General features: G+C 32.9%; 2 protein-coding genes across 7 annotated transcripts; one reads left to right on the top strand and one right to left on the bottom strand.

The window, feature by feature from the left end:
* Positions 1-40: 40 nt before the first annotated feature.
* LOC106765775 (calmodulin-binding transcription activator 3) lies at positions 41-9,247 on the bottom strand. 4 transcript variants are annotated; one of them, XR_001376079.2, is made up of 13 exons: positions 8,881-9,247; positions 8,400-8,519; positions 7,960-8,075; positions 7,054-7,142; positions 6,434-6,479; positions 5,634-5,910; positions 5,001-5,305; positions 4,292-4,681; positions 3,495-4,183; positions 2,555-3,125; positions 2,091-2,375; positions 1,789-1,889; positions 41-666 (listed from the first exon to the last, which is right to left on the bottom strand). XR_001376079.2 is itself a non-coding variant. In XM_014650505.2 (12 exons), the coding sequence occupies exons 1-12, from the start codon at positions 8,918-8,920 to the stop codon at positions 1,851-1,853; spliced, it is 2,967 nt and encodes a 988-aa protein (XP_014505991.1). In that variant the 5' UTR covers positions 8,921-9,247; the 3' UTR covers positions 1,582-1,850. The 4 variants fall into 4 exon arrangements, 3 of the variants coding, with proteins under 3 accessions (XP_014505991.1, XP_014505992.1, XP_022639738.1); XM_014650505.2 differs by lacking the exon at positions 41-666 and having other exon boundaries at positions 1,582-1,889; XM_014650506.2 differs by lacking the exons at positions 41-666; positions 8,400-8,519; positions 8,881-9,247 and having other exon boundaries at positions 1,582-1,889; positions 7,937-8,051.
* Positions 9,248-12,034: 2,787 nt separating this feature from the next.
* Positions 12,035-14,453, top strand: LOC106766520 (MATH domain and coiled-coil domain-containing protein At3g58400). Of its 3 annotated transcripts, none has more exons than XM_022782985.1 (6): positions 12,035-12,113; positions 12,510-12,639; positions 12,701-12,883; positions 13,114-13,405; positions 13,848-14,014; positions 14,184-14,453. In XM_022782985.1, exons 2-6 carry the CDS (start codon positions 12,603-12,605, stop codon positions 14,339-14,341), a joined length of 837 nt encoding a protein of 278 aa, XP_022638706.1. In that variant the 5' UTR covers positions 12,035-12,113; positions 12,510-12,602; the 3' UTR covers positions 14,342-14,453. The 3 variants fall into 3 exon arrangements, with proteins under 3 accessions (XP_022638706.1, XP_014506728.1, XP_022638707.1); XM_014651242.2 differs by having other exon boundaries at positions 12,041-12,113; positions 12,714-12,883; XM_022782986.1 differs by lacking the exon at positions 12,035-12,113 and having other exon boundaries at positions 12,430-12,639.
* Positions 14,454-16,341: the final 1,888 nt, after the last annotated feature.

Here is a 16,341-nt window from a genome sequence, read left to right as displayed (position 1 = left end):
AATAATTTATCCATTATTTTTAAAAGGGTTTAATATGCTTTTAGTTCCTGAAGTTTCACTGATTTTTTATTTTAGTCCCTGCATTGATGGCATTTCGTCCTTCTAATATGGAAACATGTACGAGTAGTCCCTAAATTTGGATAGCGTTAATTTTTTGGTGAGGTGGCTAACGGCATTGTCACATTTTGTCTGTCCACTACCTGCCACGTCTTCCCCACCCAAAATTAGGGTTTCGGATTGGGGGAAAGTGGAAAAATTCCTTCTCCTGCGTCGCTACCTCCTCCATGGCAGCCACCCAGCGACTCTTACCGGCCACCATGAGCTCGTCCAAGGTCGCCGTCGCACAGCAATCACTGCCATCATCATCTCGCCACCACAAAGTCACACCACCACAACATTCTCCTTCCTCTCGCGAGCTCATCTGTTCGCATCGCTACCATGCCATCGTTCAACCTCCATGGTCAACCATCTTCAAACCTGCACTCAGAAAAAAAACCAACCCAGCAACAGAAAGCGCACAAGCCACCGTGCTCCACTAGCGCTACAAAGTCGCCGCATGATGCCTCGGCCACCACCTGCACAAGCCCAATCTCCACCGCAGCCAACCTCCGAGAAGCCCAGACGCGAGTGACGCAGTCTCTCCACCACTTGCAACCACAACCAGACCTGCAAGACAAAACCCAATCGTGATTTTTCCCGAGAAGGAATTTTTTGGGTGGGAAATTTTTTCGAGATTGTGGCTATGTACATGGAAGTGTTGTTTTCTTAAAAGATTTGTAGGAATCTGCATTTCAATCTTAAAGAATTTGTAGAAATCTAAAGTCTGATCAAGATTGAGGTACTTCTTATGAAACATTTTTGTTCCAAGTATTAACAGTTTTGCCCCTAAGACAACTTAATCCGATAAATGCTTTTTATGGACAGAACTTAGGACAAAATAGTCGGAGATGATAGGAACGTGGTAGAAACTGCAAGACACAACGCTTTTTTTGGGTGGGGAAGGAATTTTTGGGTGCAAGAACACTGCAGTTTCTCCGAGAAGGAGTTTTTTCCCTTTCCCCCAATCTGAAACCCTAATTTTGGGTGGGGAAGACGTGGCAGGCAGTGTACAGAGAAGATGTGCAGAGCCGTCAGCCACCTCACCAAAAAATTAACGCCGTCTATTTTTAGGAACTAAATATACATGTTTCCATACTAAGAGGGCGAAATGTCATCAACGTTCCACACAGGGACTAAAACCAAAAATCAGTGAAACTTCAGGAACTAAAAGCATATTTAACCCTTTTTAAAATTCAATAAATTCCCAAATTAATCACTAATTTTTTCATAATTAAATTTTTATTAATAGTTTTAAAATTTAAGTATCATGGATTAATTCAATCGGCTGTAATATGAATTCAGAGTCAGCGATCACTGATTCAATTAATTTAGAATAAATTAATAGTAAAGTTTGGATTTTCGTTGGTATTTAATGTCTGTTCAACTGCATACGGAAAATGTTTTCTTTTTTTTTTTTCGTTATTGCTCATTCATCCGAATAACCCAAACATTAATAGAGCAAAACATGAGTTAAAACAAATGAACTGCAGTTGCATACAACAACATATAAATAAAAAGTAATATTATAGCGACCATCCCATCATGTTCTACAAGTCAATTCAATCTACTAATATCGACTAATATACATTCCTAACATCCTTTTCCTGAATTTTCTTCCACCTTTCAAATTATCCGAACTTCCATATACACTAGAAACTTTGTTAGATGATATTTACATAAAAAGTATACCTGTATGTAGTATCTGTTGGAAACAAAAAGTGCTCAGTACTGCTTTTTCCTTCCTCTGGAGTCTAATCGACACGTGATTGAGTGCTTCCGCTATCATCAATCTGTTCAACAGTATGCCAAAAAAAGCAGCAAAGGAAAATAACCAATCAAAAATTGTTTTCAATCAACAAGATCTGATTATATCTTTCTGAATCCATTCACCAAAACTGGATGAACCATTCACTACTTCTTAGGACTGAAAGCCACCCGCACCTCACTGGCATAGAAAAATGGTCCAGAAAAAGGAAATAAATGGTGACTACCTTAAAATTCTGGTATTTCATGATGAGCCTCATGTACTGATCCCTTGCATCTGGGTTACGAACCATGGACTTGACTCTATCGAGAGCTTTCTTTACATCATCTGATTTCTGTCTCCTCCCATCACTAAGAAAGTCATATTCATCAATGCCAACCGGCTGCCCTCCCTGGAATCCTCGCAGACCAGCTCCTTTCCGTCTCCAACGAAGTATTGCTTTTTCCACAATGCTAACAGACCACACAACTTTTTTGTATTGCTTTTGAACTTGCTGTCCTCTGATACGAGCCTATACAGAAGAATATTGTTAACTGAAGATCTAATACTGTCTTCATCACAAAATAAAATAATTAAAAGCTGGCATATTGGCACAAAGGATGCATATACAGTGAACATGTATACTGCATTACCCTGTATATGGTAAAGAGTATAGGCAGGCATCAATATGATTTTCATGACACAGAGTACCTGGATTTTTACAATGCGGTTGCGTATCTTCAAAAAGTCCTTTCTTCCTTTCCATCCACGATATCTCTTTTGAATCTTTAAGGCCGCAAAATGTAAATAATCCTCAAAGTGATACATGTTCTGTACCTTGCTCAAAGAATCGGCAACTATGTCGAGTACCGAGTCTGAGATATCACTTCCACTTTTGGCTAATTGTCTCTGACAGAATGACCTTGCTCTAAAGGCTGCTAGGATTGAAGCAGCTGCATGAGCTGATTTTCGAAACACAGCAAGGGACTCTTTGACATAGTGTTGCTCATCCATTGTAAAATTAGACGAATCATCTTCAGCAGACTGAAAAGCACTGTCAGTTGCTATGGTTGTGGCAATGTTACCAGTCTCATTTTCCTTGGCAGTCAGTATAGATAATCGATTTATCAGATCCACCTCGGCCAAATACCCAGCAATGCCTTTATGTCCTCTACTTGAAGCTAAATCAGCAGCTGTTTGACCTGGAGGAAGTGCTGAAGTTGGATCCTCAACAGCACCTGGTGCTGCGCCTAATTTGACAAGAGCAATAACAGTTTCTTCTCTAGAGAGAAAGAAACAGAAAAGAGTAAGATTAATTCACAAGTTATGTAAATCAGTGTACAGCCAATAAAATAGTGGTGCTGCTGATGAGAACATAAAGAAGGGCAAGGAGACAATATGTAATGAGAATCATCCCCAACAACATGAAACTAGGCATACAAATTTCCAGTATGGATGAAAAAAAATTCAGGTTTTGAGAAACAAAATTCATATAATGCCTAAGAGTATAATGGAGAATATAATTTTATTTCTCCAGTGAGAAAATCAAGCAGAATGATACAGGAATTACAAAATGAATTTTAGGTGAAGATAATGCCCTGGTAATGCCAGATACAAGCATGGAAAGTTCTAAACATGAATAGGTTCTGACCTCCCAAAATACGAAGCCCAATGAAGTCCTGTTCTTCCAGGATTGTCTCTGAAGTTAGGACTGATACCAGCAGCAACCAACGGGGCCATAGCCCACACATAACCAAGTGCAGCTGCTAAATGTATTACTCCTTGGCCCCCAGCATCCAACACATGTAATCCTTTTCCTCCTTCATGAACCTTGTATATCAACCACTCATAAAGCTTGTCTCTCATTAATCTCTGAAATAGTACATTTCTCGGGTTTATATGATCGATTCCATCAATCTGGAAAGTTTCTTTAAATACTCCACTATCACCTCTCACGGAATACATTATTCCCTTGAGTTTACATTTTTCACAACCAGAAACAGAGCAGTCCAACAAATTATTGTCAGGTCCCAAGTCTACTAGTTTAAGAAGTCGTATTTGAAGTCGGACCTCAACTTCTGGTGAGATTTTAATACCCAAAGGACCTAAAATTTTGGTTGGATGTTCATCAAATTGAAATTCCCTGACCTCACTGCAAGCTAACCTATTACTGCAGGTAACATAGAATGGTACACGGCCAGATGAGTGCAAAGGAGTCTGACACTGTATCACATTACCTGCTAAAGCTTCAGCAGAAACCTCAATTTCACCAAACATACATCCCCATTTGGTTTCGCTAGAGGGCTTTTTACTTCCGATAAATGTGCCAACTATTAAAACCTTTTCACAGAAGGAAGGAAGAAATAAATCAAAACCAGATTTTGTATGGCGAACTTATGAATATACAATTACAAAAAATTTCACGCATGTGCATGAAGAGGCACACACCTTTGTTCTAACCCCAGTATATGCCCACTCTGGAGAAAAGTCATGGATACTAAATAGTTGCTCTTGGGAAAGACAAGGGCCTAATGAATCCATATCCAACTGTATGGGTTGTAAACTAGATACTTCCTTATCCTCATTATGAGCACCAAGTGTACTCCAATAATTACTAGAATCTGAAGCCATCAAGGAATTTTCGCAGTCTCCACCAATCTCCTTATCCATCCACCTTCCAAAACTATCAAGTTTCTTGATTTCCCCAGATTCAGCCTGCTTTGATTCCCCATCTTTAAGTTTCTGTTCAACTAGCGCTTTGGTAGTTGCAACAATTGGATGATCATTACGATCATATAATTGAGCATAGAATATATCTAGACCATCCTCGTTTTGCACCTGTCACAGTGTAATTAAATTCGTTAAAAAAGAGGTTACATTTGGGAAGAAACATGAAATTAAACTGTAAAAAGAAACAACAGGAACAACATTGCATTTGGAACATCCAGAAGCATACAGGATATGTCAGATGATCATATTATCAAGCATGATAGTCAGGCACACCATAGACCAAGAGATTTTAAAGTACATGCATTTCAGATGCATTGGCAAAATTAATGATCACTTGGACTGTTTAGATTTGTGTTTCAAACTCAGGAGCATAAATCTACCCAAACTTTGAGGCTATAAAAGGTGTTCATAATCTAAATTACTACACCTGACCAACAGTCAGTAAATTTTCTTCAACTTGTTGGATGTACATGTGGCTATCTCTGAAAATTACACCATCTTGCATTCTGTTAACAGCATCTATCTTAGCATTGTTTAGCAGATGAACAGTGAAGTCAGCTTCCGAGCTTTCAACAGATCCTTCAGTCTGATGTCTTTCATCATGCATATAAATTTTGTTTCTGCTAGAATTCTGAACTAACCTCCTCTGAGAGAAGACAGTACCAGGAGAATAACTAGGGAAAGTAGATGACAACGTTGAAATCAAGGGGTTCCTCACCAACTCAGAAAACCCTAATTCATAAAAGTAAAATGGCATAAGCCACATTAAAAATTCATATAAAACTGCCATATGGTCAACCATAATAGCCCAAGAGTACCATTTGCATGGGCCAGAATGAAAAAATACAGTTAAAGGCACGATGAGAGAGTGAAGGAGGACCAAGGCAACAGGCATTGCCTTTGTCACTAAATCTCATCCAACAATACAAAATAATGGCAATAGGGAAGCACTTCCGATGAAATTAATTCACAACTGACATAACAAACTTAATCCTTGTTTATTTCATATCATTCTTTATAATTTGAATGAGTACTACGTCCACAGTATTGTACAACTTACCAGCAACTTCATGTGTAAACGAAGGTGCACTGTGAATTACGGAATTGCTGATAGGCTGAGCATGAGAGGAGGATTGAGGACCATCTTTTGAATTGACATCCTCATACTCTGAAGAGTGTCCATTCTGATCCACTTTATTTGCACTTGATGTGAAAGATGTTTGAACTATAGATATTGGTGTGTTTGTTCTGGTAGAGGAAAGCACTGAACTATTTTGAGAGCTACCAACCAGGGTTACTGGAACTACCGGAAAAGGAGAGATGCCAGATTTGCAGCCCTTCAAAGTTTAAATCAAACAAAGTACATATACATGAACAAAAACATTGCAAACTTGGAGAATAAAAATAATATCAGAAAGGTCCATTAACAGGTCAATCATTAGTCCGACTTTTTGATTGGTCACAACTCACAAAAGTGGCTCATCGTTAAACACAAGTTTGAAAGATAATAGAAAGAAAAATCAACATAGTGGAGCTTAACACTAACAAGAATAAACTGGATTCTGGTGATAATTGATACATTGTATTTTCATACCAATAGTAATGTGGTTTGCATCCATTCTGCTCAATTATTATTAGGTTTACCCTTATTAGTTTTATCCTTTATAACTCTTGATGAGTTTTTCTTTGTGTTTTAAGACTTTAAGGAGGTTTGGGACTAGGTAATCTAGCTTTGGAACTTGAAGGGTGAAAGTTTGAGGTGATTAAGAATGCAACGCATCAACAACACAGCAGCATCATGTCTAGATAGTTTTATGATATACAATAAAAAGTGCAAAAAAGAAAAGAACACATGTATACCTCTTTAATTTCACGATAATGAACAAGGACAACGTGCTCTAACTGCCTGCAAACAATACCATTTTTAAGTTGTCAGAATTTTTGTTGTGAATGCTAAAACCATAAAAAGTGGCGTATAGCCCATTATTTTATGCAGACCTAAATCCTCAAACAACAATTCCATTAAAAATAGGGTCCACTTCTTACGGAAATCTTATTTCTCAGTTTTCAATTTGTTATAATGTTTGATTTTCATCATCAACCCATGAAACATGGCATTTCTTTATTTAATTATTCACATTGAAATTTTGTGTATTTTAAAATTTGTGTTTTCACTATAAAAATAAGCCCACCCATTTGTGCATCATTTCTTTACAGATTGCTACTCCGCAAGGTCCAGGCTGGGATTTGTTAATTTTGGCCCCATAAGAACCAAAAGAAAAAGAAATAACAGAAATTTTTTTTTCTATGTTCAGAACAAATAGAAACTTGAGACTCGATCTATTATTGCTCAAATTTTCAAATAAACTTACAGATTGACCAGATATATATACAATTAGCAAAAAAAGCACTACACTGTCCTAAAAAAATCCAAGATAGGACATAAAAATCCTGAAATTAATAGAATGACAGAAACTCACTGGTCAAGCATCCAAAAACTTCTTCGTTGGAAGTTTTCATTATCCTCTCCATGGGCATAGTAGCAATGCAAGACATCCACACTACCAACCTACATTTTAAAATATAGCTAAATAATTAAGCAATTCATGGGTCCAAAATAAAATTAAACAAAAGGGGGAATGGCCTTCGTTACACACACAAACACGTATGTATGCGCTTTTATTTGAGAAATTGCCAAAATATAATATTTATACAAGAAAATAAAACATTGTAGAAACACTTCTACTGGTTGTTATTGTATATCTACATCTAGTTTCTATGAAACTTTCCCGAGTTTATTATCTACAGCAGACTTACGTTAACCACGACGGAATTTGAGTGAAACATGCCAAAGAAAAAGAATCAAGTGCCAGTTGACTAATAAATTTAAAGGAATAAAGTTAGATACCTTTGGCATAATCCTTGGAGATTCTTAAACCACTATTAACATGTACAAATAAGAAGACAATTGAATGGTCCCGAAAAAGAATATATGTTGATCAGAAAATAGGAGATGTTAGGAAAAAATTATGATATTTCACGAATTTTACCTTACAGTAAATTTTATGAAACTTATGATAATTGAATACTTTAAGAAAAACATCCTGCTTCGATACCAAGCTTACTATCTTGTCATATGTTAATGACCTGACCACATTATCGAGATAACTAAAAAGGCCATTAATTTCAGGACCATCCACGATGCTACATGCTTATGCAACCAACACACCACCGGTATTGTATGTTAAACAATGAAAATCTAAAGTGAACTAATTACATGAGGCTATTCCAACTTACCAACACAACAATTTGACCCATGCAAGAAGTTCCATTAATATAACAATTCTAAAAAGTAAAACTTACAACTAACAAAATGAACAGCACACCTTCAACTTTTCATGAGCTTCTCTTACAGTCTTCCCACCTTTTTTCTTCCTCCACCTGTGACCATCCTTGCGAAAATAACGAAGTGCTTTTCTATTGAACAGGAATACTGATCCAGCTGGAAAAAATAAATGACAACTTAATTAATGCCAAAATTAGCACTCTATGCTCATAGCAGGCATATGTACTGTAGTGAAAAGTATATTTAAAGAGACTGAGATATTTCTTTCGAAGCCTTGGTGAAGCTAACATAACTAAGTTCAATTATCACCACTATTGGTTAGTCTCACCATCCTACATGCAACTCAATCAAAAAACGGAACAAGAAAATACCAAATCGATGATTCAAGCCTCTAACCGGGTAAAATGAATTCCCTACCCTTGTCTGAAGCAATTATCAAAATCAAGAAGGATGTGAAGTTCGGGGAAAAATAGGAAATACCTGGAGGCCTAATAGGTGGATCTGGTGTTAACTTAAACTTCTTATAGTTCCGAAGTATCTCACATATTTCAACAGGTCGAAGCCAACGATGTGATGCTTCTTGCAATATCTCTTCAAGCTCTATCAGATACCAGGAAACATTCAAAGGGTGTTGTAAAAGACAGGGGAAAAAAACCAAACTCGAAGTCAAATACATCACTCTATATGAATGATAAACTAATACACATATTCAGTGAAGGCAGCAATTGAACTAAAGTTTAACTAAAATCATAATATCAGGAATAGTTAAACAAAAGTAGCACATGAATATTCTTTACAGAATGAAAATTAACACAATCAGGGGTATGCATGCATGCATGCAGAAAAATATGAAACTAAGAAAATGTAAATTGAAAGAAGGCACAAGATTGATCATGATGACAATGAGAAGCAAGAACCGAAAGTGAAACACGCTTGTTGAGTTGAAGAAGGGGAATCAAACCTAATTGTGAGTTGGGAATGTATTTTGTGGTCTCGGCCATTAGAAAGCAATAATCTCACACATGGAATTGAAAAAGTGAATGCAGAGAACTGAATGAATTGAAAGAAAGGGATGAATAAAAGGCCAAAGAGGAAAATGAAAAAGTGTTATAGAAGGGGGAAGAGTGGTGGAAATGAAGGAACAGTGAAATGAAAAGAGAAGAGAGGGAGGGATAACGGTGGCGGCGCGTGAAAGACACTTAAGAAAAAGGGAGAGTTGAAGTCAAAGACCCCACGTAGCGTTCACACATGTCCGACGTGGCGTTTGTTCCTTACGAAATAAGCCAAAGCTTTTCTACGCGCCTTCCTCGTTTTGTGTTGTGGCCTCCTGAAGGAATCTGTTACCCACTGACGCAACCTTTTTATTATTCTTGTTTTTTACTAATTGTATCTATTTATTACAATAATTCTTATAATAATAACAACTTGTTTCTTCGTATAAAAGTAGCAATAATAATAATTTATTTATTATGACCAGGAAAAATGAATAATTTTAAATAATAAAGTAAAAAATTTCAATTTTATTTTAAAATTACTTAGATTTAAACAGTTTTAAGTGATTGTTGTTATAATTAAGAACGTTATTTTTTTGGATTAAATATGTTTTTAGTTCCTATACTTTGGGACGATTTTGGTTTTAGTCCCTCTTTTAAATTAATGTACAATTTAGTCTTTCAACTTTAGAAAACCCTAAATTTAGTCCTTTTTATCAAATTTTTTTAATTTTATTTGTTGTTTCAAGCACATTTCATTATAGTATTTGGATTGTTTACACTGTTTGACACATTTTTGCTTCAATGTTTACTAAGAAACGCGTTTGAAGCAGCAAATAAAGTTAAAAAAATTTAGTAAAAAGGACTAAAACCAGAATTTTCTAAAATTGAAACACTAAATTGTACCTTAGTTTGAAAGAGGGACTAAAACCAAAATCACCCCACTAAAAACATATTTAACCTTTTTTTTATTAAACTTTTTATTAGTGAATGTGGTTTATAATTTTATTAGCACTTTTACTGAATTGTACTATATTAACTACGTTATATTATACTTTTAAAGTTCAGTTTTTAATCATAAAATGATATAGAAAAATGAATAATTTTTTTTATAATATCATACAGTTAACTATAATAAAGTAAAAATTAAGTTCGATCCTAATTGAAGATAGTATATTTCTGAGTCATGGACACACCGTCCAAACCTAATCTAGTGATCTGTTTGCATCCGAAAGAAAACTGTTGACGTGATATTGATTACATTAGTAAATTTGTATTGATTACATCCGATAGAAGTTCCAATTTTGTTGTTTTATTGTAAAATTCAAAAATTATTTTTGACTTTAAATTTTTCTTTTTAACATCTTGATTATATAATTCAGAAATAAAAAAATGTCCTTAAAATTGTACCATTCAAAAGTTAAAATAACTTTCTAATTAGGTAATTAAATTTTTTTAAAAATATATATGTTATGCAATGTGAAAAACAAATGACTTTTAGACCGTAGAATTGAAAGTTTTTTTCTTGATATTTTTTATTTTCATATTGTACAAATATTTTCAAATTATATAATTGAAAAATTGAAAAATATTTTCAAATTATATAATTTAAAAAATATATTTAACTTACATCACACGTGGAAGTAAAATGGAAAGTTTCTTTAATACGGTAGTGCATGAACAAACACATGGAAGTGCAGGAAAAAATTGTCCAGAAGAAATTAAAAAAAAAAATTGTCCCTTCATAATAATAATAAAAAAACTCTCTTCTAATGTATCTTTTTCAGCTGTTTCTTTCCGCAACTCAAAATTTTTAACTGCACCCCTATATTTTTTAAAATACCACTCTTCACAAAAGTTGATTTCTAAACTATCTGTTTTGAAACAAATTCAGAAAAACATTTAGAAAATTTTGAGAATAAGATTTTCAAAATAAAATTTCCATAACATATAAAATATATTTTAATGAGTTTTTTAGAACAAAATTTTCATAATATATGATATATTTTTCAAAATATACAAGATGCATTATGAAACAAAATTTTCAGAACAAAATATTTAGAATAATTTTTAAAAAAAATATATAATATTTTTTTGGAAACAAATTTTCCACTAAACTAACTGATCTACTCACTTTCTTCTTTTTCTTTTTTCCAAAGAGTGAGCATGCGTAGTGCAGCGATTTTAATCTTTCTTCAATACATTCGTTAAAATAAGTTTTTGAAAACTTCAATGGATGTCAATATTCGTTTAAGACTTAAAAAATCCTTCATTAAAAAAGAAGTGAAAGTGTAAAATTTTTTAAAATATAAAAAATAGTTTTAGAATTTTTAAAAAATATACTGATGCAGAAAGTAATCTGGGATGTTGTAGAAAGTAAACCTCTTTTAACATTATGGGACTGGTTGTCGCTAAAAGGTAAACCCAAATTATAAATCCCTCAAACATTCTGTTATTTCCACTCCTATTTTTGCTAAACACATTACCTTTAAGTTATAATATTTTGAAACTAAAATAATTACCTTACTATTTTTACGTAACTATTGTTACCTTTATGTGGGTGACTGTTAGTTTAAATTTAATTTTTTTTTTCAATTTTATTTTTTAAGTAACATTTTAAAACTAAAATAATTATCTTATATTTCTATGAGTTAAACAATATAAATGAATTCCAATTCCATGAAATAAGCGAAATATATTAAACAATATACATAACTTAAAATGATAATATAAAATATAGTTTGACATGTAAAAAAATAATAATTTGATTAAAAACAAAAATATTTCAAAATTTAAAATATAAACGAATTCGAATTCCATGAAATAAGGGAAAAGAATTCATTAAGGTTTAAAAAGTATGTGATATTTTTGGTGGATTAAAAAAAGACAAGCAGTACACATTTTGTACCACAGAAAAAAGCAATGAGATTCTTAAAGATATAATTCCTTCATATACAGTCTGAAGCGAAGAATATCCTTGTGCTTGAAATCGATCCTTTCTAAGAAACAACACAGTATACATAATTCCTTAAAAAAGTTTACAGAGAACATTGTTGCCTTTTAGTCATGCTAAAAGTACAGAATATATACCTACTTCCTTGAATTAACAACAACTTTCTTCAAGGAAAGGATAACGGATCACAATACATATACTTTTCATCCCATTGTCATAGCTCATATCTGATTATGGCTGCTCAAGATGGTTTGTGCCCTTTCCCTCCTTTCTCACTAAAATCTTGTACAATGTTTCTTTTCATGCATCTATGCAACATGCAAATTAAATAATATATTTTAGATAATATATTTTTGACAACATTTTAACATCATGTAAATGTCATTTTGTGATTGGTCCATGATGGTGTTTATGATTATTATTATTGATTATGAAGTAATTTTGAACCAATCACATAATGACACATAGATGATGTTCAAATATTATAAAAAAATGTTGTCTAAATATCATTATTCTATTTTTTTTCTTATGGCTTTTGGAGATATCTTTTAAAAACAAAAAAGTTTGAAGTTTCAAAACGGGACAATTACCTTGATATAGTTGGAATAACATAACATGTTTTGCTTGTTTTCTGTCATTTCCCAGCCACTTCACGATCTAGTGTAAATTCTCCACCAGCTCATTACGTACTGAAAGTACAGTCATTTTCACTTCTTGTGAAGAATTCTATCGAGAGATATGAATCAGAGACTTTTGAAGCTGGAGGCTATAAATGGTACTCGTTTACATGTTCCTGTTGAAAATAATCACAATGAAATGATAAATCTAGCTTACAGTTACACCTTGTAGGAAGTTAGTTCTATACCCTGGTGGAAACAAGAGCAAGAATGTGAGGGAACATATTTCACTCTACTTGGCTTTGGATGACACAAGCTCACTTCGTCATGGTTGGGAAATCTATGTCAATTTTCGACTCTTTTTGCATGATCAGAACAACGACAACTACCTAGTTGTGCAGGGTATCCATTTTAGTCTTCTAACTGTTTGTTTTATTGCATTTGCGTATCAATGACTGATAAATTGAGTCATATTTACAAACACAAGCTGAGTTTAATTTGAAAAAGAAGTTTCTCTTAATTTGTTTCATGAAAAAGTTTATGCAAGTTGTTGTTTACATTTTGAGTTCGGAAAAAGATTTTGCTGTGCTAAGATTGTTGAATCTTATGTCACTGTACATTGCATTTAACAGATACTGTGGGAAAGGAAAAGAGATTTCACAAAATGAAGGCTGAATGGGGAATTGATCAATTTATTCCTCTCAGAGACTTCAACGTTGTCTCCAAAGGTTATCTGGTGGATGACACGTGTGCTTTTGGAGCAGAAGTCTTTGTTTGCAAAGAAAGAAACACAGGAAAAGGAGAATGTTTGGTGATGATGAAGGATGCCATCATATACAAACACCTCTATGAGTTTGACAACCTCTCAAAGTTGGATTCAGAATTTTGTGATTCTAAACCATTCAATGCTGGAAACTACAAGTGGTAAAATTAGCAATTCTGTTTTTTTTTTCTGAACTTCATGAGTGAACTCTAATTTGGTTCTTTAGATTACTTCCTGAATTTGTAAGTTAAGTTAGGTGAATATGAATAATCCTGCTCCTAACAACAACAATATATATATAAATTGATATACACTAAACTTAACAAGGTTAAGTACCTGTTTAAATTTAATGTCTGAGGCAAAATTGAGACAAAACTAAGTTTATAACCAAATTCAACTGAAAATTAGACAGGGAACTTCCTCAGTTTTTTTTGTTTTTTGAAAGAGACTTTGGACCTCCCACCTGAAAACCAAACATGTCCTAATTGACACAAAGGATCTTTGCTTCCCAAGTAACCTAACTTGAAGTTTTGCTTTGACATTGACAGCAAGCAAATGCAAGACATTTCAACATTTTTTCTAATTTGTCGTTGTTTTTTATAGGAAGATAAAACTATATCCCAATGGAAAAGATGCTGAATTTGGAAATTATCTTTCTCTCTACCTAACCTTGGCTGACCCATCAGCACTTTCTCATGGTTCCAAAATATATGCACAGATAACACTTCGCATACTTGACCAAAAGCAAGCCAAACATCACTTTGGAAAAGGTAAAATCTGATCACTTTTATGTGGTGCAATTCCTCAAGGGAAGTACTAATGATATACGTAGTCGAATGAGTAATTAATTAACCTTAAGGGCAACATTCTTCACTAATCTAAGCAAACAAAAGGATCTATTTGATCAGTTTAATCAATAGCAGTCTCTCTTCCTTGCAGCAAACTACTGGTTTAGTGCCTCATGTCATGAAAATGGTGCATCCAGATTTATGCCTATCAGTAATTTCACCAATCAAAACTTGGGTTATCAAATGAAGAATAGTTGCTTGGTGGAGGCAGAGGTTACAATTCTTGGAGTGGTTGATGCAGTTTCTTAAAATTGTTTTGTGTAATTCATGTGTGAAGAACTCAACTTGATCCTAGAATTAATGAAAAACCAATGCAAGGAGTTATATATAAATTATGCATACATGTGTGTTCTAATTGGAATTTGGATCACGAGTCTACTACTTCTGACATGAGAAAAAATGCAACTTTAATTTTGAAGGTAGGACAGATCACTATTTGCAAGAGGTAGTAGTAGTGATTAAAATACTCAGCACTGAAAATAATGGTCTATCTTCAGATGATTAAAGAAATGACAATTGAACTATACTATAAAAACATTATATAATCAACATCATTCACCTACCAACATATAATCAGAACATTAATGCAAATTATAGATTTTTGGCAGAACATGCGTAACCTTTGGGAAAAAGTAGAGTGAACCATAACCATATAAACAATATAATTACAATTATTAATGTCTGCTTCTTCTTGTCCAATTCCTTGAATAATAATAATAATAATAAGGTTTAATAGCCAATTTAGTCCTCACTTTAGTTGAAAAATCTCAATTTAGTCTTTCGTTATAAAAGTGTTTTAAATTAGTCCTAACTTTTAAAATAGTGGGTCAGATTGGTCCCTTCTGTTAAATATAAGTTAACGAAATTAATGGATGATGACGTGACACAACTTAAAGCTAACGAGGAACCAACTAACACATCAGCTTTAAGCTGTGTCACATCATCATCCATTAATTTCGTTAACTTATATTTAACGAAAGGGACAAATCTGACCCACTATTTTAAAAGTTAGGACTAATGTAAAACACTTTTATAACGAGGGACTAAATTGAGATTTTTCAACCAATATGGGGACTAAATTGACTATTAAACCTAATAATAATAATAATAGTAGTAGTAATGCATAAAAGCAAAATAGTAAGGAGAAACAGCTCTACAGTTCTGTGTAAAAAGTTTATATATGCATAGGTTCTGTTCACACGTTATACAAGGAAAGTTGAAAAAGTCAAACATTTGATTTGGGTGGTCACTTTTCGAAATGGAATAGCATTAAAAAAATAAAATAATCTAAATCAAGAACTAAAAGTCTTTAGGCTACTAGATTTGATTTGGGTATTTGATTATGATGTTTTCCAACTCCTTTTGTGGCTCATATGCTCGAAATCAAATCACCCAACAACCCTGCAATCTCCATGTTGAACAATACTAATAATAGTTTTTATATATGAAAGGCACCAATTTAATTTCTAAAAGAACGAAAAAAAAAGAGTTAATTAAATAGGTAAAAATATCAGAATTATGTTTAAATTTTTTAAAATTATTTAATCTTAATTTATAATAGTTAAAGATCAATTTCGTATTAATGTATTTTTTAAAAATCAATTTTGGCTTTTAAGTTTAAAAGGACAGGGATCAATTTATGTATCTTTTTATCTCTACATTTAGAGAATAAATAATATTTTTTGTTATTTGTTGACAAATTATCACCTATTCTCATTAATAATTAATTTTGTGAGTGATTAATTATAGCTGATATATTTACTTTATATTTTTGATAAAATTTATCTTTTTAATATATTAGAAAAAAAGAAAGAAAGAAAGAGAAAGACAGGAATTTATGAAATTTTGCAGATATTTCTTAGAACATCTTAAACCAATCTCAACAACACGTAATGTTTACATATACATCTCTGTTAGTAACCATCAACTTATAAACTTATTCAACAGAAAAAATAAAATATATTATAAACTCAGTTATCTTAATTTTGGTGCAGACATTTTGTTTTTTTAATTAATTAAAAATTACATTGATATAATATTTAAAACTATTATTATAAATATATAAATAGATTGACTACTCGGTGTCAACTTTCTTACAGTATCATAGTTAATTATGAATTTTTGTTAAAGTTAACTTACGAACTAAATTAATTTAGTTTAATTTTTAATATGTAGAATTAACCTTAAAAGTAGAAATATATTTTTAGCCTTTGTAAAATATAATTTTAGTGAGTTTTTATTTTAGTCTC

Source organism: Vigna radiata, chromosome 7 (assembly GCF_000741045.1).
Source record: "Vigna radiata var. radiata cultivar VC1973A chromosome 7, Vradiata_ver6, whole genome shotgun sequence".
Classification (NCBI taxonomy): domain Eukaryota; kingdom Viridiplantae; phylum Streptophyta; class Magnoliopsida; order Fabales; family Fabaceae; genus Vigna; species Vigna radiata.
This window is presented reverse-complemented; position numbering and strand designations above follow the sequence as displayed.

Coding starts and splice junctions, on each gene's coding strand:
- LOC106766520 (XM_014651242.2), top strand. Junction 12,884..13,113: donor CAACTACCTAGTTGTGCAGG/GTATCCATTTTA, acceptor TGCATTTAACAG/ATACTGTGGGAAAGGAAAAG. Junction 13,406..13,847: donor AATGCTGGAAACTACAAGTG/GTAAAATTAGCA, acceptor TGTTTTTTATAG/GAAGATAAAACTATATCCCA.
- LOC106765775 (XM_014650505.2), bottom strand. CDS start 8,920: ATGGCCGAGACCACAAAATACATTCCCAACTCACAATTAG. Junction 4,682..5,000: donor ATTTACTGACTGTTGGTCAG/GTGTAGTAATTT, acceptor ACACTGTGACAG/GTGCAAAACGAGGATGGTCT. Junction 3,126..3,494: donor TGGGCTTCGTATTTTGGGAG/GTCAGAACCTAT, acceptor CTTTCTCTCTAG/AGAAGAAACTGTTATTGCTC.